The sequence below is a fragment of the Mastigoproctus giganteus genome, chromosome 4 (genome assembly GCF_048544385.1).
Source record: "Mastigoproctus giganteus isolate SK-2022 chromosome 4, ASM4854438v1, whole genome shotgun sequence".
In the NCBI taxonomy this organism is placed as follows: domain Eukaryota; kingdom Metazoa; phylum Arthropoda; class Arachnida; order Uropygi; family Thelyphonidae; genus Mastigoproctus; species Mastigoproctus giganteus.
In genome coordinates, this window is record NC_143578.1 from 64692987 (window position 1) to 64709065 (window position 16079).

At 36.7% G+C, this 16079-nt stretch overlaps 1 protein-coding gene across 1 annotated transcript in view; it reads left to right on the forward strand.

Annotated features, from left to right (window-relative positions):
- Window positions 1–16079, forward strand: part of LOC150086800 (transketolase-like protein 2) — a 199701-nt gene that overhangs the window by 56952 nt on the left and 126670 nt on the right. The window contains exon 2 of the mRNA XM_090372758.1: window positions 9351–9468. Coding sequence (XP_090228884.1) covers window positions 9351–9468 — 118 coding nt within the window. The remainder of the gene's footprint in view (window positions 1–9350; window positions 9469–16079) is intronic.

Genomic DNA, 16079 nt, shown 5'->3' on the forward strand with positions numbered 1-16079 from the left:
ATTAGATTTGGTATTTTCATAGTTCGAGAGTAGATGACGAAATAAAATCAAAACCATTTAAAATTTTAAAATCGAACTGAAGTTATGAACGATGTAACCTTTTTATGCTCATGCCCGTTACTTTACTGAATCAATGTTAGTGACCGAGGTAGGAGAAGCGAGGTGGAGCGGAAGCAGATGAGTTAGTTCAAGGGCAGAGATTAGTTGGAGTGATGTAAGCGTTTGTCTCGCATTTTCGTTACCAGTCGGTTTTACTTCAGTCCAAAAAATTTAGTAGGTGCCGCCAAAGATGTTTTCACATCAAAAAACTTCTGATTGGAAATGTAACTTATGTTCACGTGTGTATTAAACCCCTATTTAGATAAGATTTATGAGCACAATGTTACAATGTACTAAGAAAGGAACACTATCTCAACTCAGGTTAAATTCAAAATAATAGCCTTGCCTAAGAATGACCAAAAAAAACCAAATAATTATTTAGTGATTCAATGAATATTTATTGATTTCAGAGCTGAATTTGATAGACTATGGTGGGAGAGTATTGTTGGACATCTGAGAAGGGTAGGATGTTCCTATAATTTATATTAAATTATGAGTGAGAGAGAGAGAGAGAGAGGGAGGGAGGGAGGGAGGGGTAGTTATAAAATGAAGAGTTGAAGGTCGTGACACGTAGTTCCATTCTGGAACCGTTTTGTAGGAATCGGATATTAGATAAATTTCAGGACGATGATATGAGAATATTGCTCTTTTATTGCATATACTAATGACTTGTTGATTTTTGTTAATGGAGGTTCTAAATTTCAGATTGAGGAGAGATCAAGGAAGGTATTAGTTGATTTATGTATGTGGATAAAGAGGCATAAATTGGAAATATCAAGTCTAAAGATAGTTTTTGAAAAGGACACTAAGTTCAACAAGATATCCCACATTATGATGACATTACAATTTCATGTGTCTCTGAGGCCAAGTATTGGTGTGTTTCTTGATTACAAACTTGTGTACCTGCCCCGTGTGAAGTATATAAAGAATAAGGGCACTGTAATGATGAGTAGAATAATCCATAAGGACTGTAGAATTAAAGGGAAGGCCCTATCTGTTTTATACAATTGTATTTTTATGCCAATAATGACTTATGGAGCCTGGGGCCATGGGGTTATGAACATTTCTTTCAGGAAGCTATAGAGGTTTGCCTTGTTAGGAGTTACTAATGCCTGCAGAACTATCTCCAGTGATGTTCTCCAGCTTATAGCAGAAAAACCTCCCATTGATTTGTTGGTAATGAAACAAACTTTGGAACCAGCAATGAAGAATAATTATTTCAGTAGAATTCTATCATGACCAAGAATAAAGATGATAAACTGATGCAAGACAATCAAGGTGATCTAGCACTCTGCCTCCCCCTAACCCATACTGTTGTAGGCATTTTTTATTTATTTATTAATTAAAGCAATCCCAGCCAACCTATAGCAACCCTGTTGTTGTAGGCAGTCAGTGTTCTGGAACCCTGCCATCCCTACCTCAACTTGAACTACCCATAAAGGGCAGCCAAATTGTATGTTGAAAATATTGTAAGTTGAAACCAATTTTCAATAACATTGATTTCCTGTAATTCATTCTAAACTCTTGGCAGGCTATCCCAACAGCACATAAAATAGGTATTTCTTAAATGTTATACTTGATTTTTACATTAAAAATAAGTGCTTTATAATGATTCTTTAATAAATAGGTATCAAACATCTTAAAATAAAAAATAAAAAAAAAACAACCCAACAAATTAGCATTTACCTTAGACTTGAAGTGCATGGCTGATGAAATCAATAGTGACCTAGTGGTGGGAGGGGGGGATTAGATCAGAAGTCAGGTGTCTTTTCGTTCTTTTGTCTTTTTCTAATACTGGTAAAGAAACTGTCCAAAGTGGATTGTTTCTGATGACTTTTTTGTAGCTTCCTGAAGTAAGAAATGTCTTTGTCTTCCATTTTGCACATCATGAGTTCAGTGTTTTCAATGTTGGGGTGTTTTTTTACCACTTCTCTTAAATGCTCCCAACAAGAAATGGCAGTCTTCAACTCTTCAGGTTACACTTTTTGTGTGCCCTCTTCCTCTCCAGTGTCAATTCATAATTTTCTAAAACTCTTATAGCTCCTCTGTCATTAGCTCACACCCATAATCATCAGTAAGGTCCTCCACATCCTCTTTGTCAAACTCCAGACCTGTTGATTTACCAAGAATTTACCAGTCAAAGTTATGGATGATTAAAGTACAGATGTTTTTCCGGGCTGAATTTAAGCATTTGGCGGAATCATCATTCCAAGAACTTATGATTAGCCTCACACAGTCCAGGATGTTGTACTTCAACCTCCAAAAATCTTTGAGGGTGAGAGCAATTTCAGCAGAGGTCGCTGCAAAGCAACTTGTGAACATTTTCTTGGTACAGATTTTCTTGAAGTTGGCAGTCACTTGCTGGACCATTAGGTGAAGAAGAGGAGTGGTGTTAGGTGGCAAAAATTTGACTTGCACATAGTCAAATTGTCCCTCAAGAGATTGGACAAGGTTGGGATCATGGCCTGATGCATTAGGGAACAGGAGTAGTGCCTTTGCAGGAAGCTTATTTTTCTCAAGATAACTCTTCACTGAAGGATAGAAAACTTCAAGCATCCATTCATTGAAGACTTTCTTGTAACCCAGGCCTTCTTATTGCTGTGCCAGAACACTCCTAGCATGCCTTTGTTGATATTTGTTGCTCAAACAGAAGTAAAGTACTGTTACATGCGGGAAAGTTGTGAACAATAACAAAGATGCTAATTGTGAACAATAACAAAGATGCTAAATATGAGAATAATCATACTAATGATGTTCTGTGCCACGCATCTGAATTTCCACCAACAAAAAAAAACTGCATCGCCTTAAAAAAAAAGTAACATTTGTAGTGAAATGTATAAGATATTGTTTTGATTACAGTCATTTTGTTTGTCGCAAAGCAAAGGTATTGCGTCAGATAACGCTTCTATTGTTAGACAGTAATTGCAAGGTTATTGCATCAGCTGTTTCTATAAATACAGCATTGGAAGAGTATAAATGCTCATTAGTATCCAGTTTTGCAGAGGTATAAAGCATGGCTCCGTATGTTAAGTTGACACCAAGAAAAAAAAAAGTGTAGCTGTTGCTCTGTCCCAGGAAGGGCTTTCTACACGTGCTATTGCTGATAAAATAGGCTGCCACCAGTCAACAGTATTCCGGGTGCTGAAATTAAAGCGTGAAACCAGTGATTTGAAGAGAAGACCTGGATCAGGTCGTAAGAGAGTGACTACACCTTTTCAACATTGATATTTGAAATGGCTATGACTTTGTAATCGGCATGCTAGTGCTCCTGATCTAAAATCGGACTTTGAGATGGCCTCTGGTGTTGAAACAAGTGCACAAACTATCCAAAGATGACTTTTGGAATGTGGTCTGCATGCCTGTCGGCCCGAGACGATGCCTTTGTTGACCCAACAAATGAAGAAGCGACTTGCTTGGGCTAAAATGCATTTTTCATGGACAAAAGAGCAATGAGACATCTTTTCTGACGAATCAAAATTCAACCTTCATGGCTCGGGTGGGAAGCGATATGTCAAGAGACGAAAATTGGAGGCATACCATCCTGACTGTGTAACACCGACTGTAAAGTTCCTCGCCGGTCAGGTGGTTTGGGGATGCATAACAAGCAAAGGGGTGGGGTGACTTAAGTTTATTAATGGAACGGTGCATGCAGAAACCTACACTACTATCTTGGAGGAGTGCCTGAAACCCATTATTAGGGATCACTACACAGACGTCCAAAACTGCATTTTTCAACAGGACTCGGCACCTTGCCACACAGCAAAATTGGTAAGTTTTATGCTATTTAGATTTAATGATGAGTTTGTCTTTTTGTGTCACAAGGCTAAAACATACTTATGCCAGTGTTTTCACTCGTTTTTCTCCCTTAAGGTGCAGACATACCTCATTAAAGTGTTGGACTAGCCTGGCAACAGTGCAGATTTCAACCCTATTGAAAATCGCTGGTACATACTGACTAAAATTGCTCAGAAGAAGCCAATAAGTAAGATTCAGCAGCAGGAGAGCATTGCAAGGGTGTGGTACCAAGAAATTGGGCAACCATATATCCAGAAGTTCATTAACAGAAGTTGCCTGATTGTTGAAAGGGTGTAATTGCAGCTCGAGAAGGAACAACAAAATATTGAGGACTTATTTTGCTGATTTGCAGTACATAATACTATTATGTTAACTTGTCATTTCAGTTTATACATGTAAATGCAATAAAATGTATGTTTGGTTGTCATGATTGCCATTTGCATGATTTCTCATATTTCTATTAATTACGCATTTTACCCTTTGGGAAGATATTTATGGCAATTAGGTATATCAGGTGGAGACTTTTTATTGGATTTCACTCACAGAGTGAAATCCAGTATCCCATTTAACAAATGCATTTCGAACATTTAAAACAGAATATCCCATCTAACAAATGCATTTCGAACACTTCTGAAACCAACAGTGCAGTGCAAAACACATTACATATTTGCAAAATTCTCAAGTGATGCAGTTTTTTGTTCACCTCTCTATATCGGAAAGCCATCAGTTCCTGCAGATATCATCGGTCCTTAAAATAAAAGATCGTATGGAAGGTGACAATGACATCCGATATTATCAGTTCCCGATAATATCGGATGTCGTTGTCATCGGAAGTCAAGGTCCCACTGTAGTTGCTCTTGCAGGTAGTTGACCTTTTGGATTTATTCAAACTGTCAGCCTCAACTACTTGCGAGGGCAACTTGTTTCAGCAATCAATAACCTGCTGGTTTGTGGATTTATTGGATGATTGTTTTCTACATCAGCATGTTCGGGAGGCAACTAGAGGGAGTAATACTCTTGATTTGATTATCAGCAGTGATTCTTCATGCATTAAGAATCTGCAGATAAATGAACCACTAGGTGGCAGTGATCACAGTGTGCTGAAGTGGGATTTACTCAAAGAGGTCACTACCATTAGGGGTAAAGGGAAGGGTTATTGCTTCCGTAAAGGCGACTACGATGGACTGAGACAGTATTTAAATTCTATACAGTGGGACCAACTGATGATGTTACCAACAGCAAATTCAAAATGGGAAGCATTCAAAGAACTTATCTTGGAAGCTACTAGGCTTTACATACCAACTAAGAAATATTGTTCAAGGTTTAGGCCAAAATGGATGTCAGATGAACTAATGAGGCATATGGCAGAGAAGAAAAATGCATGGGATACATACAAATTAACACATGACACAGAAGCCTATGATAGATACAAGTTGATATGCAACCAAGTTACAAAGGAGGTTAGGCAGGCGAAAGCAGATTACGAGAAATCCTTGGCAAGCGATGCAAAGAAAAACAGCAAAGAGTTCTTTACTTATGTAAACTCTAGAAGGAAGGGGATGAATCAAATTGTTCCACTTGATATTGATGGGTCAAGCGTTGATGATCCTGCTCAGGTAGCTAACAAACTAAATGAATATTTTGCATCGACATTCACACATGAGGAGTTATTCAGCGAGGGGAATGCCAGAGGCGTATTCAACTCTAGCAGTAAGCTACAGAATCTTGAAATAACTGGGAGTAAAGTGGAGGAGAAACTGTTGAAGATAAACACAAGAAAGGCACCCGGAGTGGATGGGATCTATCCAGTTATATTAAAGGAGGCAGCAAAGGAAGTAAGCAAACCTTTAGCCATAATTATGAGAGCTTCCTTGGACTCGGGGGAGGTACCCATAGACTGGAAATGTGCAAATGTGACCCCAATTCACAAAGGAGGATCAAAGGCTGACACAAGTAATTATAGACCTGTGAGCTTAACTTCTGTCCCAGGAAAATTAATGGAGGCACTGGTGTTAAAGAAGCACTTCAGGATCATTTAGACAAGACTTCAGTTATAGCTCAGACACAGCATGGTTTTGTTAAGGGGAAGTCTTGCCTGACCAACTTGATTGGATGCTATGATGCAGTCACAAAAGAACTGGATGCAGGGAATAACTTTGATATTATATACTTGGATCTTAGAAAGGCTTTTGATACTGTTGCACATGGAAGACTGCTACACAAATTGGAGCAGTGTGACATTGGAGGCAAATTGCTGCTATGGATAAAGGGGTGGTTGAGGGGGAGAAGACAGAGAGTGGTAATCAATGGACACTGCTCATCGTGGACTGATGTTATTAGTGGAGTCCCTCAGGGCTCAGTGTTGGGTCCATTATTGTTTTCTGTATTTATAAATGATATTGATGATGGTATATCGGGCTTAATGTCCAAGTTTGCAGACGATACAAAGGTTGGCAGGGTTGTCAAGGACACTACTGACACTATGCTGCTGCAACAGGATCTGGAAAGGTTGAGCAGATGGGCTGAGAGGTGGCAAATGAAGTTTAACATTGATAAATGTAAAGTACTACACATGGAAAACACCAACCCCAGAGCAACGTATCAACTCTGTGGTACTACACTGACAGTGGTAGAGAATGAAAGGGACTTGGGGGTGGTTGTGCAGGCAGATATGAAGTTCTCTGAGCAGTGCAGACGGGCTGCAAGAGTAGCTCATGGAGTATTGTCAATGATATACAGGAATTTTTCCAGCAGGGATAAGGAGGTGATTATTCCATTGTATAAGGCGATGGTCAGGCCACACCTAGAGTACTGTATACAGGTCTGGAGGCCTCATTTCAAGAAGGATGTAGAGCTGCTGGAACGAGTACAGAGAAGGGCAACAAGATTAGTGAATGGAACAAAGGGGTGCTCTTACGAAGAAAGGCTTAAGTTTTGCAAATTACAGTGTCTGGAGACTAGGCACCAGCGAGGTGATCTGATAGAGGTGTATAAAGCCTTGAATGGTTTAAGCATGCTCAATGCTGATGGGATTCTTCCTCTAGCTCAGAAAAATCACCTGAGAGGGCATAAATTCAAATTGAGGAAAGACAGATGTAGGATAGACGTGCGGAAATTTGCCTTTAGCCAGCGGGTGGTTGGTTGGTGGAACAGACTTCCATCCCTTGTGGTGGAGGTTGATAGCCTAAATAAGTTTAAGGCTCAGCTGGACAGGTATTTTGAACGAACAGAGGGGTGAAGTGGAAGTGGGGGTTTTTTTTTTTTTTTTTTTGGCTGATGCTGCATAAGCTTGCTTTCTTGCATCAAATGCCTCTACTAATGCTAATGCTAATGGTTAAAAGAACACATCCTACAATCTAATCTAAACCTCACCCCCTGTAATTGGAATTTATGGCCCCTAGTTCTGGAATTTTTATAACAGTGAAAATTCCACCTTCATTCATTTTACTAAACTCTCTCAGAGCCTTATAAACCTCAGTCAGGTCACCACAGAGGTGCCTGTTTGCCAAGCTCTGTAGCCCACCTAACTGGAGTCTTTCCTTGTAATGCCACCTTCTGCTGATCTCGCCATTCAAGTTGCGCATCTTTGGACCATTTCAAGAAGCTCAATGTCTTATTTTCAGATGAAGTCTTATTTACTTGAACACTGTATTCCAAATGTGGCTTACAATTATACATTTACAATTATACACTGGGATTATGATCATCCATATCTCTACAGGTAATGTTCGATAAATCACTGACAGGACACTATTGGCTCTCCTGGCTGTGTTTACACTGTTCAAAGAACTTCGTATCTGTCTTTATCTTAACTCACTGATTCCTTTCCTCCCTTACTGTTTTTATTTCAACCACACCAATTGTATAATTTATTTGGGGGTTGCTGTTTCTCAAGTGTAAGACCTTACATTTAGCAGCATTAAAACACAGCTGTAACTTCTCTGATCATCTTTGAAGTCTGTTAAAGTCATCCTGAAGGAGTGCTGCTGGCACTGATCATTAACAACTTTACCAGTCTTTGTCGTCTGCAAATTTGGACATCACATGCCTTCCATCTATTTTGTCGATCTCATATATGAAAATGAGAAACAACCATGATCCAAGAAGCGATACTTAAGGGACTCCACTTCTGATGTTACACCAATCTGAAAAATATACATTAATCACAACCCTCTGCCTTCTGCCTTGCATCCATCCAGCAATCCATTTTAGAATCTTTTCAGTAATCCCAACCTTTTCAAGCTTATATAATAACCTCCCATAAGAAACTATGTCAAAATTGCTCCCTAAATCCAGCTCATGAGTAACTATGTCAAAATAACCTATTAATTTAGTTAAACATGATTTTCCCTTAACAAAGCCATGTTGCGTGTACTTCAGAATGCCATAGCTATCTAAATGTTCTGGATTGCACTCTTAATCATTGGCTCTAAGATTTTTCCTACCAGTGAAGTCAGACTAACCATTCTGTAGTTACTAGCTTCATTCTTAGAACCACTTATGTATTGGTGATACGTTGGAACATCTCCAATCCAAAGGAATCTCCCCTCAAGTCCAAAAGTACCCTCATAATTAACCTCAGCGGTTCAATACACTCACTGGTAGTCTCCCTCAAAACTATATCTTCCAAAAAAGAGAGGATGATTAGTTGTTTAAGCAAATGCTAATTAAGAGAGAAAGTCCAGTGTACTTTTCCTTAGTAAATGTGTTGTATATGTTTAAAAAAAAAAAAAAAAAAAAAATATATATATATATATATATATATATATATATATATATAAATTAAAAGAAATTCATATATGGTTACTTAGTTTATTGGCATTGTGTTGAGCCAAGTGAGTGTAAAAATGCCATAATGATTAATCTTTGTTAACAGTTTGGGCCAATAGTAGGAGAAATGTTTAGTCACATAATTAATGTTTACTGCTTCGAAAGTTTAGATTTTAATCCAGTTAAGGGGAAAACCATCTCACTTTTAGAACATTTTCTTCCAATTTTTCAGAAGAAAAACTGGATATTTTCATCAAGCAATTTTCACTGTCTGATTAATTCAATCAAAATGAGAAGAAATCCCAAAAAAGTATTTCTGCCCTTTCTAATCCAGATTTACTTCAATCCTGAGTCGAAATTGGTTGTTAGAAAAGCCAGCAGCGAAAGTGTTAAGAGGTAGTAAGTTCATATTAGGCAAATATTTTTTTTTGAAAATCTGGCTAGAAAAGCAGATTGTTTAGTGATATTTATCAAGACAAGTAGTCATAAAACATCTTATGTATGTTTTAACACACACACACACACACACACACACACACACACACACACACACACACACACACACACACACACACACACACAATATTTAGTATACTCATATATATGTATATGTGTGTGTCTAATTTTTGTGATTATGTGAGAAATTCTTATTATTGTGAGAAAAAAAAGTTATTTCACTTTTACAGACATCCAACATCATGCTGTTCAATGGCAGAGATCATGTCAGTGTTATTTTTCAACACCATGCGCTACAAAGTGCAGGACCCTCGTAATCCTCATAATGACAGATTTGTTCTTTCGAAAGTAAGTATATCCTGCTACTGTTCTTTATAAATGTCATGTATAACTGTTGTGATTTACAAATTCTTTGCCACAGTGTCCATTGTGGTTCTAGATTTATTGTCTGGTTGCTTAGTGTCATGAAATTATAATTTATTATACTTTTACTCTGGAAAACTTAAGATGATTTATTTATTTATTTTTTTTTATGTATTACTGAATTAGTAACTGAATTAATAAAATATTTTCATTTTATTAATTCAGTTTCAGAATGTTTATCAGTTAAACCCTTAATGGTTCATGTTGGTTGACAGCCTTAGGAAGTTAATTATTGTGATGGTACTATCTCTATCTAAAGAGGAAGAAACAGCTATCCAACAAGTAGTGTCTGACATTTCGTACCTCTACATAGTTTTCTTTTAGAACAGGTAATGCTGGTTTTTAACCAAGGAATTTTCTGTAGTTGTGCACACAGCTAATGATGCCTTTGACATTTTTTTTTTCTTACTTTCTTGTTAATAAAAATGTCTAACGACTACCATGGAAAAATTTCTGTTATTGGATATTTTTAATGTACATTAATTCCCTAAATCTATCTTTGAAGCACTGAAAAAGGATCTAAAATTGTAAAATAAAATTATACACTGTATAAAAACCAGAACTTGATTTTAAGGCAGCTGTATTTTGTTAAAGGATGTGAAGTAATACTAACATATTTATAATTTATTACTTGTATATTTTTTAAAAATATATACATTTTTACTCACCTTTTTAAATCCAGATATTTGTTGGAGTTATGTTTTGGGTTTACTTTTTGAGTTCTGGAAAGTAAACTTTTGGGATTATTTGCATTATAAGCATTGTTGTGGAGAAACAAATTTGCAGTACTGTAATACTAAACAGGCAACAAGGAATAACTATTAGCATTTGCCTTATAGTGCAAGGAAGCTGTAGGATTTTTTTTTTTTTTTTTTAATTAGCCAAAAATATATATATATATATATATATATATATATATATATATATATACACAGTCAAGCATGGAAATAACGAGATCACCGCTGTAACGAGCAAAAAGCCATAATGATTTTAATTTACATATATTCCCATACAATCACTCACTGTTATAATGAGCGTACTACATGGATATACCATACAAATTTTGGTAACTATGCAAACATTCTTAATTGCTCGGGGTCAAAAAACCCAATTCTTGGAATAGACAAAAACGAAAAGGGCAGCTTAGCTTTTATGGCCACCTGCATCGCATTGGATTCCGGTTTATGACATTGTCCTTTCGGGGATGGGCTATTCAATAGTGCATTGGCGTTCTGCTTGTCGCATTACCCTATTTACAGCTTGTCTTGTAGTCATTGAACCATAAATTTATTTTGGGACTTTAAAGAATTTTGTCAACAGGACATCTAAGAACTTTGTATGCATTTTGGGACGGCTAAGAATTTTGTATGGATTTCGGAACTTCTAAGTCAACGGGAGTTCTAAGAACTTGTATGCATTTCGGGATGTCTAAGAACTTTGTGTGCAGATCACTTTACTATCATTTTAAATAAAATCAGTTAGAAAAGAACCCTTCCTTTGGAAACACATCTAAGAAAAGAAAGTCTCTCAATTCGCAAAAAGTCAATTATTTGTGAGCTAGAACGTGGTGCAAAAAAATGTTTAAATGTGTAAAATGTGTTTTTTTTTTTTTTTTTTTCTTTTCAACAGTAAAGACATTGTGGAAGAATAAACATGTTTACATATTGGCACTGGTAAAGAACATAACCAATATTTAAAAAAAAAATAGAAATTGCGAGGTTACAAATGCCTATCAAGCATTGCTTCAATGGTTCACTACACAAAGAAGTGCTGGATTTTCAATAGACTATCAGATCTTGAAGGCCCAAGCAGAAAAATTTGCTAAACAATTTGGATGTGGAAATTTTGTATGTAACAACAGTTGGCTGAATCGATTTAAAAACAGAATACAAAATAAAATAAAAACCACATATTAATACAAATAATATGTAGATATATACTAATACTGTGTTATTTTTTTCTCTCTAATATTTCTTTTGTTTTTTGAATCTAACTTTTTATCAAGTTATTGAGAATTAAAAAAAAAAAAAAAATAGGAGGCTGATTTTCATGGATATAGTGAGTAGCGGTTATAGCGAGGAAATTTTGTCAGTCCCTTGATGCTCATTATAACCAAGTTCAACTGTGTGTACACACACATACATATAAAATAAATAATCTACGTTTTCCTCCTCACTTTCTGGCTAAAAGAAAACTTACTACAGTACGTTCTAAATAGTCTTCCTTGTGATTTCAATTTATGTCTGGAATCATTTATAATTGAATTTCACCTTCATTCATTTTACTATCCACTGTCAGAGACTAAAGACCTCTGTCAGGTCCCCCAATGCATCTAGTTGCCAAACACTGCAGCACCACATATTCAAAGTTTTTCCTCATATCGGCCTTTTGCATATTTTACCAAATGGGTTGCTCATTTTTGAACCCCTTCAAGAAGCTTGGTGTCTTTTTTTTTTTTTTTTTTTGATGTCTCTATACTTGGACATAATTCTAGTATATTCTTTCAATTTTCTCATACAGTGGGATTACGACTTCCTTGTCTCTGCAAATGTTTGTCAAATCATTAATAGGACACCATAAGCCTTTCTTGCTGCCTGCCTGCACTGTGGAAAAATTTTGTGTCTGCTTGTATTATAACTCCTAAATCCAATTCCAAGTGTATAAATCACCTTGCATTTTGGGACCAAAGTGCAAGAACTTGTATTTTGTTGCATTAAAACAATAGCCTACCACTTTTCTAGCCATCCTTGAAGCCTTTCCAAGTCATCTTGAAGGAGTGCTGCTCGGTGCTTATCATTAACCACTCTTCTAATCGTCACATTTGCAAATTTTGACATGTCTTTATCCCTTTGTCAGTATTTATGAAAATCGGAAACAATAGCAGGCCCAGAGGGGTTTCCACCTCTAACATTAGGCTAATGTGAAGAGTGATTAATCACAACCCTGTGCCTCCCGCCCTGTTATCCATTGTAGAATCTCGCCTATAATCCCAACATGTTCCTGTTTATGCAATAACCTCTCATGAGTGAATGAGTCAAATGTTTTGCTAAACTCCAAATAAATAACATCAAAGTTATTTCCTACCTCCAGCTCATGAGTAACTGTTTCAAAATAGATAACCAGGTTAGTTAAACATGGTTTTCCAATTAACAAGACTATGTTGTGTAGCCTTCAGTAGTCATATCTATTTGAATGTCCCTATTTGTATTGCACTGTTTATCATTTTCGTACTACTAAAGTCACTGACTGAAGTATAGTTACTCCCCTTCGCTCTTAGAACTGCTTTTTTTTTATTATTTTTTAAAATTTTATTGGTGATATGTTGACAATTCACCAATCCAGAAAAATCTCTCCTGAGTCCAGTGATGCCCTCATAATTAACTTTAATTAGACCTTAATGGTTTAATGCATTCTCTTGCCATCTTCCTAAAACTTACTAGGTATATGTCATCAACTCTAAGAGCCTTGTTTACCTTTAGGTTCAAAAGTTTTTATAATAAACAATCATCTGTAATTTTGGTATCACTAATTTCATATTGCTTCACTAAGAAGGTTCTTAATTCAGTTTGATCATTAGCATTAGTAAAGGCATATGATGCAAGAAAGCAAGCTTATGTAACATCAGCCAAAAAAAAACCATTTCTCACATATATTCCCTCTAAACGTTTGTTCAGTTCCTCCTTGAATTTATTTAAGCTATCAACTTCCACAACGACAGATGGAAGTTTGTTTCAGCAATCAACAACCCACTGGCTAAAGGCAAATTTCCACACATCTATTCTATAACTCTTTTTCCTCAATTTGAATTTGTCCTTTCAGGTTTGTATTCTGAGCAAGAGGAAGAATCCCATTGGAATTGAGCCTGCTCAACCTATTCAAGGCCTTATACACCTCAATCAGATCATTTTGCGGATGCCTAGTCTTCAGAAACTGCAATTTGCAGAACTTAAGCCTCTCTTGGTAAGACCACCTCCTTCGTTCCCTTCACCAATCTTGTTGCCATTCTCTGAACTCACTCAAGCAACTCTACATCCTTTCTAAAATGAGGCCTCCAGACCTGTAAGCAGTACTCAAGGTGTGGCCTCATCTTTGCCTTATACAAAGGGATAACACCTCCTTTTCCCTACTAGCAAAATTCCTGTATAACATTGATAATACCCCATGACCTGTTCTGGCAGCCTTCTGCACTGTTCATAAAACTTCATATCTGATTGCACAATTACTCCCAGGTCTTTATCATTTTATACCATCCTAAGTGTAGTACCACACAGTTGGTACGTTACTCTGGTGTTACTTCTACCCATATGCAGTACTTTGCATTTGTCAATGTTAAGCTTCAGTTGCACTTCTCAACCCATCTGCCTAACTTTTCTAGATCCTGTTGCAGTAGCACACTGCCATTTACTCTCATTAACAACCCTGCCAACCTTTGTATCATTTACAAACTTGGACATTAAGTCTGATATACCTTCATCAGTATCATTGATAAATATACAAAACAACAGTGGGCCCAACACCAAACCATGGGGGACTCCACTAATAACATTAGTCCAAGAAGAGCAGCATCCATTGATTACCACTCTGTCTTCTCCCACTCAACCACCCTTTTATCCATTTTAGCAACTTGCCCTTAATATCATACTGTTTGTCAATTTGTACAGTAGTCCTCCATGTGCAATAGTGTCAAAAGATTTCCTGAAATTCAAGTATACAATATCAAAATTATTTTTTGCATCCAGTTCCTTTGTAACCACATCATGGTATCCAATCAAATTTGTCAGACAAGACTTTCCCTTAACAAACCCATGCTGTGTCTGAATTATTACTGTAGTCTTGTCTAGATGATTCTGCAGTGCATCTTTAACTAGTGATTCCATAATCAAAATCTCCAATATTCAGTAGAACCTTAAAAACCTGGAACTTAAATGTTTCTTGAGGGTAGTCAACTGTACAAGAACAGAGAAAAATAGGTTGGCCATACTTTAAAAAAAAAAAAAAAAAAAACCCTATAGGTGCCAGATTTATGCATCATGTTCCGAATTTAGATCTGTGTTTATCTGATGACATGGGTCAAGTAATATTTGCGCTCACCTCGTGAATTCTTGTTTGTTGCCACAACAGTCTATGTTGATAAGATGTTTTGAGGGTAGGAATGTTTCAAATGAAGGGGGAAGATAAAGCTTGGGATACAAACCTAAAGCCGACCGGGCTAGCCGGGTGGGTAAAGTGCCTGCCTGGCAACCCAGAGGTCGCAGGTTTGATTCCCGCCTCCGGCTTGGATCAAAGTACTGCAAAAAAAAAAAAAAACCTTGGGAGGTGCATTATGGCCATAGAAGCCTATGTGCCAACAACTACCAAAAAAAAAAAAAAAAACAAACAAACAAACAAACCTAAATAACTTCAAGGAGTATGTCAGGGTACTAAACTATAGATTACTTAGTCTCAACTGTGTCTACAGTAACGGCAGGAGTGTTGTGAATAAAAAAGCTGAATTTTAACTCCGGGTTAGGACAACTAATGGTGATATAATAGGGTTTACAGAAATGTGGTGCCACCTGGAAATTGATGACGAGTTCCACTACAGTATGTATAATGTACTTAGGAAAGATAGCAAGATAGAAGAGGTGGAGGGGCATGCTTCTTATCAAAAGTAGCCAGAGTACAAAAAAAAACTTTTGAAGAGTTTTTCTGCCTGAAGTTACATCTGCCAGCATAAATCAGTGTGAGTTACTTGGAAGCAAAGGAACAATGAGAGTGGAAGTAATCTACAGACCAGAAGATTATGAAGAATATGACGGGAGTCTTTACATGCAGATGGAATGGGCAAGCAGGTATGAATATCTTATGGGTGATTTTAATCTGCCCCAAATGTTATTGTACTGATTGTTAATGAGATTCATCAATCAAATGCATGGTGTCCTATGAGAGGCATGTTGTAAACCTAGATATTGTTAATCAAAGATATTGCTAATCGAGGGACCACTGTATTATCCTTTTTCATGTGTTTTCAGGACCACTGTATTTTCCTTTCCTTATTCATGATTAGAAGAGATTTTTATACTTCATGCCAAAGTCAAATTAGTAGTATGATATAAGTGCTCAATCAACTTCATTCATTTTACTTTCTCCTCTCAGAGCCTTATAGAGCTCAATTAACTTGGTAACTAGATACCTTTTGATCTCCTCTATAGTATCTAGTTACTAAGGTTTTATAGCCTGCATATTTGAAGTTTTTTTTCATACGAACACCTTTTATCTAATCCATCAGGAACCTTTGCATCCATTCAAGAAGCTTATTGTCTTCTTTCAGGTGCAATATCCATAGTTGGATGCAGTATTCCATATGCAGCTTCATTATTAATAGTCATTTGGTCTGCAGCTAATTGAATTAGTAGGATTTTCACCCATTTACTGTGATGGATAACAGCAGTAACAAAGTAACTTGTGAAGACTGGGATATCATTGCCTTTTCTGAAAGATCTTTTCTTAATTTTAATGCAAACCTTGGTTGAATGCATTATGACTGATTTTTAATT